The sequence below is a fragment of the Loxodonta africana genome, chromosome 6 (genome assembly GCF_030014295.1).
Source record: "Loxodonta africana isolate mLoxAfr1 chromosome 6, mLoxAfr1.hap2, whole genome shotgun sequence".
NCBI lineage: Eukaryota > Metazoa > Chordata > Mammalia > Proboscidea > Elephantidae > Loxodonta > Loxodonta africana.
In genome coordinates, this window is record NC_087347.1 from 39,437,564 (window position 1) to 39,453,698 (window position 16,135).

General features: G+C 38.6%; 1 protein-coding gene across 2 annotated transcripts in view; it reads right to left on the minus strand.

The window, feature by feature from the left end:
- ADAM23 (ADAM metallopeptidase domain 23) overlaps window positions 1-16,135 on the minus strand; it is a 167,438-nt gene that overhangs the window by 83,413 nt on the left and 67,890 nt on the right. For both annotated transcript variants that reach the window (XM_003406108.4, XM_064286766.1), the window contains exon 4: window positions 1,523-1,586. In XM_003406108.4, coding sequence (XP_003406156.1) covers window positions 1,523-1,586 — 64 coding nt within the window. The remainder of the gene's footprint in view (window positions 1-1,522; window positions 1,587-16,135) is intronic.

Here is a 16,135-nt window from a genome sequence, read left to right on the forward strand (position 1 = left end):
ACCAATTGCAAAGGATACAGTTGCAGGTGGCTTCTTTTGCCAGAGTTGAAATACCCTTACTTAAAATTTAGTTACAACTGATACAAGATTTGGAATGTCTTACTAATGACAAAGCCTCCCTTTGGGGACCTCAAATGACCTCTGGAGGCCAATTAGCTATTCTGCTTCTAAAAAAAAAAAAAGGACTTTTCAGTGAGAAGTTTAGATCAGGTTACTGCAGCCTTCAAAGGTGGCTCCTCTGCTGAGTCTAAAAGTTCTCATGCAATCTGCTTCAGTCCAGACTCATGATTCAGCATCCGCAGTGCTCCCGGTGCTGGTACAGCTGACAGGAGCTGTGGTTTGTGCAAATGCCAGGGAGCCCCGCTGCCGCGCCTGATTTAGCATTTCTGCTCACTTTCCACAGCATTAGCTTTTAGGGAGATTCATCACACCCCAAGATGCAGTCTAAGGCAAGAGCTGGTAGAAGAGTAAGAGGAATATGTGGAGGTTTTTTAATCCGTGCTACAAAATTCAAAGGCCGGAACACACATCAAATTACAAAGGTGCCCACTGTTAACTGGACAGTTAATGAATCCTCAGAAATGCCATGGAGGGTATCAGACTAAATATCTCGGTTCTCTATGCCACACAACTCAGCAAACCCACACATGAAAGGTGCCACTTTTATGTGACACTAGTTAGCAATCTAGAAACAAATCAAATAACGTCTCACTACTTTGTTTCCCTCTGTATCCTCTCCCATGCGCATGTTATCCAGGGATACTGCTGAGGCTCAGTGGCACTTTTGACTTCCTAAACATCACAGTCTCTCTCTGTAGCCATGCCAGGGATTTCCCCTCTGACTGGTGGAAATCACTGTGTTCCTTACCTACAAATAACCTCTCTCTTGCTTTAATCTAAACCCACTTCCTTCTGTTCCTCCTCCCTGAAGAGAACAAAAGTTAATCTCCAACTGAAGGAGATCAGCCCAATTACCTTCATATTATGCTTGGTGGCATGATCAGTTTTTTTTTGCCCTCTCTCTGCCTGAATGTCTTCATTTGTAGAACAAGAATAATAATATCCATAGGGTTATTGTGAAAACCAAGAGAGGGATCACTCCCTAAATCTTCCTCCCCACCTGTCCTCTTCCCTTTGGTCTACTTGGGTACATCAGTTGGACTAAAAATCGTTCTAACAGCCCCTTCAGTGTTATAATTCAGATTCTGTGTACCTGAGCCTGGTTCTCCTTTATCTACTACTTTAAGCTGCAACCTGATACGTAACTTTATAGGTCTTGATACTGTTCACTTACGTATATATAACCAAAACAATAACATTTCTTTATTGGCCTGAATATACAGATTCTGTATGTTATTTCAAACATTTGTAAATCCTAATAAATTTCTTGTCATTAAAATAGTACCCCTGTATACAAGGACCAGTGACTTTCTTGAGACAGACATCAAAATAATGTAGTACACTTAACAGTTCTGATTAAGTATACTTATCCTACAGAATTTCCATACATTATTAACCATACCTTAGAGAGCTGCGGTTTTCCATTTTCATAGTGAATCTCCACATAATCAGAAGACAGCAAACCACTACAAAGGAAAGAAAATAGAGTGATTTCTGTACCAAGGGGCAGGTAAAACACAAATAGCTACAGTCTGCAGTAGGCTGTAAACAGTTTATCATCAAGAGTTTCAGACACTATCTAGTAACAAATCATTCCTCGGTCTTAAAAAGACACAATCTTGATAATTTAAGGGTGAACGTCTTTTATACACACTATTCGTCATTTGTTTGATATGTTAATTAATACTGAACCAACTAAAAAACAGGTAACAGGAGAAAACCGGCCCTATAAAAATTCCACAGCTATCCTCTAAATAACTGGAATCTCATAGAACATAATCACTGAAGAATACTATAGAACGGGCATTGGCAAATTTTTTCTGTAAAAAGCCAGATGGCAAATATTTTAGGTTTTGCAGGCCACATAGTCTCTGTTCCAGTAACTCAACTCTGCCATTGTAGCACTAAAGCTGTACGAAAACAAATGAGCATGGTTGTATTCTGATAAAACTTTATTTATGGACACTGGAATGTGAATTTCATATAATTTTATGTGTCATGAAATATTATTCTTCATCTGATTTTTTCCAACCATTTAAAAATGTAAAACATTCTTAGCTTGCAGACTGTACAAAGTGAGGTGTGGCCAGATTTGGCCAGTGGGCTGTCATCTGCCAGCTCCTGGTACAGAATAACCATTAAGAAAACAGACTTTGAAGTCAAACAGATCAAGACTTAAAATCTGGTCCAGTCCCTTATCAGTGGTGTGACCACAGGTGAGTTACATAACTCAGCTTTTACATGTACCAAGTGGACATGATAAGAGTATAAATCTCATAAGACACTGTGAGGATTAAATGAAACCACACATATGCAATGCTTGGCCCAGAACTCAACACTGAGTAAATGCTCAGTAATGGGCAGTATGGTTGTCACTGTTTATTTTGACTCACCTCCCCCATACGGTATGTAAAATACTAGGGAGTCCCTGGGTGGTGTAAATGGTTAACGGACTTAACTGCTACAAAATGTTGGTGGTTTAACTACACCCAGAGGAGCCTCCAAAGAAAGACCTAGTGATCTATCTCCTAAAAGTCAGCCATTGAAAACTCTGTGGAGCACAGCTCTACTCTGACACACACGGGGTCACCATGAGTCGGAATCAACTCAACAGCAACCAGTTAATGAGCACTGGACTGTTAGGGCATCTGGGTTCCTGTCTGAGCTCCACTAGGATTAATAATAAAAAAAATTAATGATAGCAACCGATAATTCACATTTATTGACCACTTACTACTAACCAGATATTGTTCTAGGGCTATAAAGATATTAACTCACTCAATCCTAATAACAGCCAAAGGACAATAGAAGGTTCTACTAGGAGCCAGATGAGTGCCCTTTAGGCCTTCATTTCCTCTTCTGCAAAACAAAGGGCTGGAGCAGAAGATTCCTCAGGTTCCTTCCTGCTCTGATATTCTGATCTTCTATAATTCTGCCTGATGGTAGGATTTCCTGTTAGTAAATTTTGATACTACTTCTTCAACTGAAGTATGAGCAGACTCAATGATTTAGCATCATTTTGACAGCTACATCTGATACAGTTCTAAAATGGCCCAGTGAGGAGGGCTGGAAAGACGTGACTTATAGCCAGCCCACAGACAGCCAGTGGGAGCCTCAAATATGCCTGAAGGTTGTCTTCCGCTAACCTTTACAACACAGAAATAAAGCAGATGCAGGTACCTTAGATGTGTTTTTCTATTGCAATTGCTAATCAAGTGTGTAGCTAGCAATGATTCTTCTCTTGAAACTAAATTATGGTATGTCTACTCTTTTTTACTCATTCTCTGGTAAAAATCTAAGCAACGGTAAAGGTAATGACAACGCATAACTCAATATACTTGGGAATACCTGGCAAGGTACAGAAATTTCTTTCATTTCTAGTTAGTCAAGTTAGCTTCTGGCAATATGAACATACATAAGCAGGGCTGTTGATGGTAACGCTCCTCTGAGGAAGGCTTCCCCAACACCAAGAGGCAGAGAGGTTTCACTAACTGCATTCTAATTACCTCTCTCTACAGGTAATTTATTATTTCCAAAACTCTCGACCACACAGTCATTGGAGCATGTCTAAGAAGTGAAAACAGAGTTATTTTAGACCACTACTTTTGCTTGTAATTTCAAGGGCATATTATAGCATCCTATCATTAACTACCAAATCTAATAAAGGTCCCTTTAATTATCCTATTTCCCCCTTTGAAAGGGTCTCTTCCTCTGTGGACATACCTATTTCTAGTATTTCCGGCACTTGAGAATCTTAAAAAGAATAAAAAACAGCTACTTTTCTGGGAACTTGTGACAGACCCTGAGACAGCCACACCACCATATCTCTGACTTCTGCCCCTCACCACACCACTCCATTTTCCACCTGTTATAAATACCACGTATCCCCATTTATCCATCCTGTCTTCCTGCCTGACCACACAATCCCTCCCCTGACACTGCTTCTTTCACTCACCATAGCTCATCACGGGTCCCTGGATCCTAGCATAATGCCTAGAACACAGCAGGACCTCAATCAATATTTGCTGAATGAGCAAATATCTACCAACACCTACTACATGTCAGTCCCATAACATGTGCTAGAAAGTCAAGAATGCAACTGTCTGAAATTGGAACTAAGAAGAATTTGCATAAATGTATGAGATTAGTCATCTCACCCTAAAAGATTATTTGTCATCTCCCTGAAAGTGAAATTAAGGTTAATTAAAATGTAATTTGTTAATTACAAAAGTCTTGAAGTAATGTTGAAATAACAGACCTTTGGGTAACTGAAAAGAACACTGTCAAGGAATAATTGAATAGCTAAGTGCACAGTGTGTGTCTCCAGTCCCATCCAGCAGAGAAAGAATAGGCAATCTAAGTCTCTGTATGCCTGAAGCTGAGCTATCTGGCAATCCCTGCTTAAAGATGCTCTGCAAGCCCTTCCCTCCACCTCTGCTCTCTGTAGTTTCCCTGGTAGTATTTCCTGCTGGGACCAGAATGTTCTGACATGCCAGTGCTGATCCATTTGGCAATCGTGGTCCCAAGCATAACTTGTCATTTTACTTTGTTGATCAGCCACTTGGGTGTTTGGTTCTGAACAGCCTAGTCAGTCCTGTGAGAACTGATATAAGGGAGTTTCTGAACATCCCAAATTCTGAAATAAGCATCCTTTTTCTAATCATTTAAATTACAGAAACCTATACACCATCGCTGCTACAATGCTTCTTATATAGGTTACCTGGCAAAAGAGGAGGCAATCTTTGGAAGTAAAGGGATAAATGCAGGATGGCGGTTCAAAGCCAGGCAGGTGAGAGACATCGGGAAAATCAGAATGAGGAAACACTCTTGAACTCACTCACTCTGCACCTTCATGGTGAATGTACACCACCAAGGGAGTGAAAAGAACATGAACTCTGGCGTCAGGCTGAATATGACTTTTCTCAAAACGTGAAGGACAAGAGTAAGCATCTCAGAAATGCTCAGCAGGAGAATGTTAAGACTATTAACCCATGGCAGATGAGCCAAGAATCAGTTCAATGAAGTGGGCGGTGGCAGAAATAATACTATGTATCCAGAAAATACCACTTCATTTTCTCCTTCCTGGCACTGTAAGACTACGTTTTGCATCTTCCTCAGCAGTTAGGTTGGGGCCAAAAGATTGGATTTTGGCTAATGAGCTTTAAGGGGGAAGTGACATCTGCCCCTACAGTAAAAAAATGAGCCCTGATGGTTTCACCCAAGAAGTCTTTTGCCAGCCCTTTTGACCAAATCTCACATGTATTATTTTAATGACAACAATGCTAGTCGCTGTGAAGGTCTTTGACCCCAAGGAGCTTAAAGTATAGCATTGTGCAATGAAGTACCCAGCCCACTCCCTCTTTAAAATGGAAGCATCTCTATTTTTCATTACACACGTAAAATATTTAACATATAATATACTGTACATGTAATGAGGAGAGGCACAGAATTTAAACTCAATACGTTCATATGAGCATAAGCTTGTAACCTTATGATACTGCTTCTGTCTTTATACTGATTTACTTTTATAAGATAATTTTTTAACTGTCATTTTTCTAAAGTTTTAAGAAAAAATTAGACCCATTCCACCTAAAACAGTTTTTGTACCAAAAGTTGATTCAGCTAGAAAATACATATTCCTTTATACTCCTTTGGGTGTAAACAATACAATAAGACTTAAGCTGTGCTAAATGATGATAGACATGGAGAGGCTGGGATTTAAAAGTATAGAAATGGTATGTTAAGTGGGTTAAAGTAACTATAGGTTGAATAGAGGCTTTGTGTTAAGTCAGAAGTAGATGGTATGCTAGGCAAGGCTGGGCAACGTGGGCATATTTCATAGGCATGGAGCTACAGGCAAGAACACTCCTAGCATGAGCACAATGTAGGGACTGAAGCTTCTTTCAGGATCACAACGGGAATTTAGAAAGTTATTAAACGACATGAGAAGAGAGGTTGCAGCAGAAATTTCAATGTGTGGGCATGCTTGCATCTCACAGGTGATAGCTCTATGTGCTATAATACAGTTAAGAAAATCCTAGTTTAATGAGGACAACAATGAACACAGGCAGGGCTGCAAGTTAACAGATAAGAAAAAAAAAACGCAAATCCGTTGCCATCAAGTCGATTCCAACTCATAGAGACCCTATAGAACAGAGTAGAACTGCCCCATGGAATTTCCAAGGAGTGCCTGGTGGATTCGAACTGCCGACCTTTTGGTTAGCAGCCATAGCACTTAACCACTATGCTACCAAGGTTTCCTGTCTTAGTCATTTAGTGCTGCTATAACAGAAATACCACAAGTGGATGGCTTTAACAAAAAGAAATTTATTTTCTTACGGTAAAGTAGGCTAAAAGTCCAAATTCAAGGCTTTCTTTGTCAGCTCTGGAGGAAGGTCCTTGTCCTCAAGCTTCCCACGGTTGAGAAGCTTCTCAGGCGCAGGGACCCCAAGTCCAAAGGATGCGCTCTGCTTCTGGTGCTGCTTTCTTGGTGGTATGAGGTCCCCAACTCTCTGCTTCTTCCCTTTCCTTTTATCTCCTGAGAGATAAAAGGTGGTGCAGCCCACACCCCAGGGAAACTCCCCTTACACTGGATCAGGGAGGTGACCTGAGTAAAAGTGGTGATACAAACCCACCCTAGTCCTCTTAGCATAAAATTACAATCACAAAATGGAGGAACACCACACAATACTGGGAATCATGGCCTAACCAAGTTGACACATATTTTGGGGTGAACACAATTCAATCCGCGGCACTAACAGACAAGGGGTGGGGGTAGGGGGGGAAGGAGAGAAATAAGGAATGGGCTTCAGGTGATGTAAAAGTTAAGGACTCCCACCTAGCTGACTTGATCTACCAATAAAAGTAGCCAGTTGAGTTTCCTTCTGAGGAGGTGGCAATGATAGAAACATCTTTAATTAAAGAGACACAAAAGATGTTTAATTTCTCTTCCACAACTTGAAGCCAGACCATATGAAGAAGCCAACACAGTCCTTCTTTTCACAAAGAGATATCAGTATCTCTGCAAATATACCAGTAATTTTGAAATGTTCTATGACAGACTCATGGTTACTCTCACAATCTAGTTTTGCCCCCACGTGTCATAAAACAACTAAAATATTAAACACAGAGAAAACTGAATCTAACCAAAAATAGCATACTTTTTGAACACAGTGACACACGAATGAAATGCTTTTATGATGAAATTTCAAATCTACTAACAAAGTCCATATTATAAGATACTCCCCCCGCCACCCAGTGCCACCGTTACTGGATATTACTAACTTGGGCTCTCTTCTGATATGCCAAATACTTATTTATACAACTATTAAACCAGGCATCACACGTAATGATATTGCAGAGAATAGCTATAGATCCATTATCAACTTTGCTTTCTGATAACCTTGTCCAGAAGGAACAACTCTCCTCCAAGTCCAGCTCTTGCCATGCCCTAAAACAGGAAATCTCTACTTCTTTCATTTTTCGGTTTATACAGAAAAAAAAAAAAAAAAACTGCACATTTGTTTATATAGTATTCAGTTCTTTCCACATATTGTGAAATGGTCAAAAGAATAAAAAAAAAAGAAGCCAATGGAAAAATTATCAGAAATAATAAGCTAAATAAGGTGCTAGTTACAAGGTAAATATGCAAAAATATAATGCTTCCCTATGCGCATCACCAAAAACAACACAGAAATAATCTAGGGAAAAAAGTTTCTACTAACAATGACAAAGATGACAAATTTTACATATGTGTGTATGTGTAGATGTCTTTTTATTACTACTAACACAGTTTGAATCAGGCAGGCGCTCCTTGGAAACTCAATGGGGCAGTTCTACTTCGTCCTATAGGGTCGCTATGAGTCAGAATCGACTCGAGGGCACTGGGTTTTTTTTTTTTTTTTAACACATAGAGACTTGTCAGGGCAATGGTTAAGCACTTACCCAAAAGGTCAGCAGTTCAAATCCACCAGCCCATCCTTGGAAACCCTATGGGGCAGTTCTGCTCTGTCCTATAGGGTTGCTATGAGTCAGAATCAACTCAGTGGCAATGGGATTGACTGACTGAACATACATACATACATGAATGTACACACACACATACAAATAAGCTAGAATAGACTTGGGTTTAGATAAATATAAAGAAATGCATATATGAAATAAACAGCAAATCCCTATGAAGAAACATAAAAGAAGCCATGACTGAAAGAATCACAGTCCCTGATTTTCTGTGGGAACACTCAATATCACAAAGATGTCTATTTCTCTCAGTCTATTCTACAGGTTCAGTGTAATTCCAAACAAAATCTCAGAAAGTTTTTTAAACTTGACAAAATGATTTAAAGTTTTTCTTAAAGAATAAATGCTTAAGACTAGGCAGTTTTTTTAAAAAAAGGAATAACAAAAAGGAACTTATGCTACTACTGTAGTAACTAAAGACAAAAGGCACTGATCTGATTTGATAGTCCAAATGGGTAGAATTAAAAGTCCAAAAAAGAGATTCAAGTTTGCATCAAAAACTTAACGTAAGATAATAATGGCATTCTTAAATTAACAGAGAGGAGAATAAACGAAGTATAAATATGTTTGGGAGAAGTGACTAAACATTTAGGTAAAGAAAGTTAGATCCCTACATCTCATCTTACACCAAACTAATTCTATGTGCACTAAAGGTATACAGGCAGTCCCTGGATTATGAACAAGCTCCATTCCTAAGTCTCTTTAAGTCCAATTCGTACATAAGTCAGAACACTTAAGTATGCTTCATATGTAATGTCAGTTAGTCAAATGTTTGTCTTAGTTTATAGTATATAGTATACCTTTCTATGCATAAAAAAAATTTAAAAAACACTGCCAGATAAACAAAAACATCTTTAATATAGCAATACGGTAACAACAATGTTTTGATGTGTGTCACAAAGTAGCGCCCGTTTCTTATTATGATCTATTGTATGTGTCTCAAATTTTTATATAATAGGCTTTATGGGGATTGGTTCGTAACTATGGGTTTACACAAGTCAGACGTTTGTAACCCAGGGCTTGTCTGTATATGTTTTTAAATGAAATCAACAATTTACTACAAAAATATAGTTGAATACTAGGGAGAAGGGGCCTTTTTAAGCATAGTATTAAACCCGGAAGAAAAAAAGTAGATCAGACTACAAAAGACTTTTAAACTTCCATGAGTTTTAAAAAAACAGCATAAACAAAATTTTTTGACAGCCTGAGAAAAAAATATTTACAAAATATGTGAAAAACAAAGGGCTGCTATTCTTAACATAAGGCAAACAACCCAAAAGAAAAGTGGGCAGGCAATTCACAAAATAGAATGTATAATATGCAATTCATGGAAGAAAACAAGAAATATCAATAGTAATTGCTCATGCACAAATACACGAAATTGCTAGTAATAAAAGAATTATAAATTAAAATAACCACAACAGACCATTTTCACCCAACAGTTTTGAAAATAAAAATGAATGGCAGCAGCCAGAGTTGGCAGGGGGCAGAACTGGCACTCCACACATCGCTACTGAGAAAGTGAATTACTTTGCCTTTCTAGGGGACAAATTGGCAATATATATCAAAAGGCCTAAAAGTGTGTTCACACTTTAACTCACAAGTTCTACTTATAAGGGCCTCCTGAGGAAATTACTGGACAAGAGCAAATATACACACGCACGTGCACACACACACAGCTATTGTCTGCAGATGATGTAAATGTGGGAAGAGGTCCACCTTGTTAAATGAAGAAAGCAAATGAAAGAATACTATGTTTGATAAAGTTTTAAGGTATGTATATACTGTGTTGGGTATACATGTATATATTCACATATAGAAAAAGCCTGGACAGATACACACCAAAATTGAATAGTAGGTTGTTGCTTACGGGACTGTTGAAACTTTTTCTTTTCTTTTTCTGCTTACCAACATGTTTAAAGTTTCTGCAATGAATATATAAAAAAAAAGTTTTTGCAATGAATATATAATTTTTTTTAAATAAGAAGCCACAATAAAAAGAAAGACAAACATAGCACCTTTAAGAAAGAAATTAATTAATTAATGACTAATTTCAGGTCCAGAGAGGAGAGCAGCCACAGATATTTATAATAACACCATAACACCACCAACCATGCAGAGGGCAGCGAGCGGTCAGCCGGCTGCCTCTCCTTCCCTCAGCTCAATGCAGTGGACATTCACTGAACACCTGCCGTGCTGGAGGGAGTGGGTGAGGACAAAAGGAGAAACAGAACACAGAGCGGATCCTCAAGGTGATTATAATGTTAGAGCTAAAATAAAACAAGACAGCAGGTACCCTAATAGCATAAACAGTAAACAAAGAATCAAGTAGCCCCCAAAGGGGAAATTAATTTCAACTAATATGATCAGGAACTCTTCGATAAAGAAACAGGGTCTCTGCAAGCTCCGTGACACAATTTTGAAAGGTAAATGTGAGCAGGAAAGAGAAGACCATATAGACAGGGGCCAGTGCATGCAAATACATGAGATACAAAAAAGCAGGAGGGCATATTCAAGGGAGAGCCAGAAGTCCAGTTTGGGCAGGGCATCAGTTATAAGAGGGGACAGTGTTGGAAAAGCAGGTTCGGGGGGAGATAGTAAAAAAAAAAAAAAATCAAGGGCATCAGTTGTAAGAGGGGACAGTATCGAAAAAGTAGGTTCGGGGGGAAATAGTACACAGGCTTAATTAAGGAGTTGGAACTTTCAAAGGAAAGCGTCCTCCAGGACCAGGAACTCACAACTTGGAAAGCCAAACATGGCCCTCCCTTACAGAAGCTGAAAGTGAGTAGTGCAATCTCTGTCTGGAGAGGCTGAGAGACCTTAGGGCTTGGGAAGGGCTGAACACAAATAAGGTTCTTTTACTGGGTCAATTAAGGCCCTCGGCAAAGTAATTAATGTTAGCAGCAGGAGAGAACAGCAAGAGAAAAGCAAAGACATTAAGAAAAGGCTTTTCCACATATGCAAACCTGTAACTTTAACTTTCCTTCACTCATTCAATTAATGGCTGAAGGCTGAATGAGAGAAAAATAATAATAATAAAGCAGATTAAGGTTAGAAAAAGAAATGATTAATAAAGATTAAAGATTATTCTATTTTTACTTAAATGTTTCCATTTCTTTAAATAGTTTCACTTTAAATTACACATGGTGTTTTTGTCATTAACTGCCATCATACCAGCCCTCAACTCCTGACAACCTCATGCAAAATGGGATAGAACCCTTGTGACCCATTGGGTTTTCATGGGCTGATTTTTTCGGAAGTAGATCATCAGGCCTTTCTTCCTAGACAATTACAGATTATTGGCCCTTATATTTGTTACATAAACGCTGGTGAATATTTTACAATTTTATGCTGTTGTAAATAGTTAAAGGAGAAATAAGATTTCTGTATAACAACCATGATAGTCTTATTGTGTACTTTCTTCCCTTAAGTGGTATGAATGGTTAAGTGCTTGGCTACTAGACAAAAGGTTGGTGGTTCAAGTCCACCCACAGGCACCTTGGAAGACAGGCTCGATGATTTGCTTCCGAAAGGTCATATCCTTGAAAACCCTATGGAGTGTAGTTCTATTCTGCACACATGGAGTTGCCACAAGTCAGAATTGACTCGACAGCAACTAAAAACAACAACCAAGGAGGAGCTTCACACTTTATCCCTCCTGCGTAGCCCCCAGCCAGGGCTGGTAGAACTGAAGATACAAGGACTTTACAGAGTGAGCTCTCAACAGACATGCTGAAGACAAGTCTCCAGAGGCTCTTTAAGCCTGTCACCCTAAATTTATCTGTACTAGTCAAAAAAAAAAAAAATTTTTTTTTTTTTTTTGTAGTCAGAAAGCTCTCTATGCAATCATGGTATTCTTCATACATATAACACAGGGATGTTTAGAGATGATGATCATGGTCCTTCCTGAATATTAGATATGTTTAGGAAATTATCACAATGTAGCAATTAGAAGCATACTTCTGCAGTAATAGTAAACCAACAAAGCAGATAAGAAACACAACACAAAAGAAAAAAAAAAAAAGAGGAGGAGGAGGAGGAAGAGAAATTTTTAATGGCTTTTTCTGAAAATGCAAAATTACTATCTTAGAAAATAGTACCAATGTTTTCTAACTACTTTTTAGAAAAAAGGTCTTCAAACTCATCCCACCTTTTGATCACGTTGTATGGTATAAAAAGTTCAGCTGTTACCCAAAAGGTCAAGAGTTCGAATCTGCCAGCCGCTCCTCAGAAACCCTGCAGGGCAGTTCGACTCTGTCCTATAGGGTCATTATGAGTCGGAGTCTATTCGATGGGAATGGGTTTGAGTTTGGGCCTTCAATCATTAGGAGAAAAAAGTTATTATTTGCCTAAAGCCCAACTAATTTCTCTAATCAAAAAGCTTTTATTCTTCCTAATTATGTACCATTTCGAAATAACAACAAGATAACAGGCCTCTAAAAACTAAAGAATTTATTGGGAAAAACCACCATTTGCTTATAGCTTCTTTGGGAGAGGGATCTCTTCAAATTGGCATGGATTTTCAGACTGAGTGTAATTTACTAGCGTGCTCACTGGGCCATTTTCATTTTGCTCACTGTCTTAGCCCTAGTCATGGAAGAATGACAGAACTAAACAGGCACCCAGGACCTGTTTGTCAGTTGAATGAATTAATGTGAATTAATGAATGAATGGGTGAACAGGAATCAGCAGATCCAAATCCCAGCCTGACTCTGGACTGATTGTCTCTGAGACTTTGGACAAGTCCCTAACATTGTGGAACTAGTCTTTACCCTTACAAAAAAAGGTAAGGATAATAGGCTTTATTAGGAAAATTCTGGAGTCCCTAGGTGATGCAAGTGGTTAAGTGCTTAGCTACTAACCAAAAGCTTGAGGGTCTGAACCCATCCAAATGTGCCTCAGAAGAAAGAACTGGTAATCTACTTCCAAAAGATCACCAACCAAAATCAGATGCCATCAAGTCAATTCGGACTCATGGTGACCCCATGTGTTGCACAGTAAAACCGCTCTGTAGGGTTTTCATGGCTGTGACCTTTCAAAATCAGATCACTAGTCATTTCTTCCAAGGCACCTGCTTCTAAATGCATTCAAACAGCCAACTTTGCAGTTAGTACCTGAGCACTCAACCATTGTGCCACCTAGGAACTCCTTCTGAAAGATCATGAACATTGAAAACTCTGTGGAGTGCAATTCTATGCTGAGACACATGGGGTTGCCATGAAGGGGATCAACTTGACAGCAACTGGTCTGGTTTTTAAAGAAACTTCCAAATCTAAAATAGTGAACATGAGTATGACTACCATAACCTCCTACCCTAAAAATATACCTGCGCTAAGGCTGGGAATTGGGGGTTGTTAAAGCACACACCCCATCTATTTGGTACGTGCTGTCGGTCTACTGGGTTGACTTCAGGCAGCCCGTTTTCCAGAATGGTGCTGAAAGAACAGTTCCACTCACATTCCTTATATATGGTACAGAGCAGCTTTATAATTCTTTTTTGAATTCTACACATTTCTATATACCAAACCAAACCAAACCCATTGCCGTCGAGTCTATTCCAACTCATAGCGACCCTACATACCTCAACCAAAAAAGAAGGCTTCAATTTCCAAAATGTAAAGATAGACTCTACGTATTACATTAACAACTAATCAAAAAAAAAAAAACTTTTAAATAAAAACAAATCTGAGACCTACTGAACAAGATGTGCTGGAGCCACATTTACATCAACCTATAATAAAAAAAATTTTTTTATTATTATTATAAGTAGTCTCTGTTGGAAATCAGACAACACAAATATAAAACCACTACTTGATTCTAACTAAAAAATAAGTCAAAAATCTTAGTCATATGCTTTATCATATAGATACTGAAAATCAAATATAACAGGAAAAAACACGTACTTACTCTACATAGGAAACCCTGGTGGAGTAGTGGTTAAGTGCAACAGCTGCTAACCAAAAGGTTGGCAGTTCGAATATGCCAGGCGCTCCTTGGAAACTCTACGGGGCAGTTCTACTCTGTCCCATAGGGTCGCTATGAGTCGGAATCGACTCGATGGCAGAGGGTTTTACCCTACATAAGTATCTTATGATAAGCAAATCGGATGACATTTGATACCACTTTGAAAGATATACATAAAACACTGAATAGATTTGAGTAACTTAATCTATTCCAGTCTAACTAGAGTCTGAATATTTTGCATAATATTAAAACTGAATTTTTGACTTTTAAATGCTACTCAGATCATTAACTATTTGTACTAGATTCTCTACACATGTCTTTAAAATAATTTTAAATAATTTATATGCAGTTAAATTCTACCTTAATGTATATAATGTACCAGTAACAGAATCAAATCAGTGGTGATGGAAAAATACAAAACAACAAATTTATAAATCAGTTCTAAAACAATTTATACAAACAGGCTTTTCCTCCAGCCAGCCAATTTTTACTAAATTGTATTAACATTTTAAGTCCATGAAAGAAACCTTACCCACATTCACTATTAAAATGCCTCTTAATACTCTGACCAAAAGCAAAACCTTTATAAGATTTCAGAAGCAACCAAACCCCAGAGAGACTGACACAGAAAGAGAGAGAAACTATTCTGGTAGAAATTCTGACAATTAGCTGTATGTGACTCATAATGACAAATTCACTAAATATCAATAGTAAGTTCCAGGACCATGAATGGTTAGGGTTGGAGGTGCTAAGAAAGGAGGAGGATAGTAAATAAATTGATTCACATCCAGGAAAGCCATACCAAGGTTGGTAACTCAGGACAGGGGTACAAAATGGAGTGGGATAAATTTGGCAGAAAATTCAGAATCCAGTCTGGTGGAGTCAAAACTCTGGAATCAAGAGGATATTCATGAGCTGAAATGCATACAGAAGCTAGAGATCATACCAGCATGTGAATACTAGATAAGTAAATAAGATTCTCCAAACTATAACTCCATAAAAAGAACAGGTATTATGTCGTATTCACAGCTCTTGGCATAAACCCACTGTCATCTAGTCAATTACAACTCATAAGAGCAACCCTACAGAACAGAGTAGAACTGCTCCATAGAGCTTCCAAGGAGCGTCTGGATTCAAACTGCTGACCTTTTGATTAGCAGCCGTAGCATTTAACCACTACGCCACCAGGGTTTCCAACTCTTGGTATAGTCACTTACATATAGTTGTTAGGTGCTGTCGAGTTGATTCTGACTCATAGCGACCCTATGTACAACGGAACAAAATGCAGCCCGATCCTGCACCATCCTCACAGTCATTGCTATGCTTGAGCTCACTGTGGCAGCCACTGTGACAATTCATCTCATTGAGGGTCTTCCTCTTTTTCACCGACCCTCTACTTTACCAAGCATGATGTCCTTCTCCAGGGACTGGTACCTACTGATAACATGTCGAGAGTACATAAGACAAAGTCTCGCCATCCTCGCTTCTAAGGAGAATTCTGGCTGTACTTCTTCCAAGAGAGATTTGTTAGTTTTTCTGGCAGCCCATGGCACATTCAATATTCTTCACCAACACCATAATTCAAAGGCAACAATCCTTCTTTTGTCTTTCGTATTCATTGTCCAGCTTTCACATGCATATAAAGTGACTGAAAATACCATTGCTTGGGTGAATCTTAGCCCTCAAAGTGTCATCTTTGCTTTTTAACACTTTAAAGAGGTCTCTTGCAGCAGATTTGCCCAATGCAATGTGTGGTTTGATTTCTTGACTGCTGCTTCCATGGGCACTGATTGTGAGTCCAAGTAAAATTAAGTCCATGACAACTTCCATATTTTCTCTATTTATTGTGATGTTGCTTATTGGTCCATTTGTGAGGATTTTTGTTTTACGTTGAGGTATAATTCATACCGAAAGCTGTAGTCTTTAATCTTCATCAGTAAGTGCTTCAAGTCCTCATCTCTTTCAGCAAGCAAGGCTGTGTCATCTGCATATCACAGGTTGTTAATAAATCTTCCTCCAATCCTGATGCCCT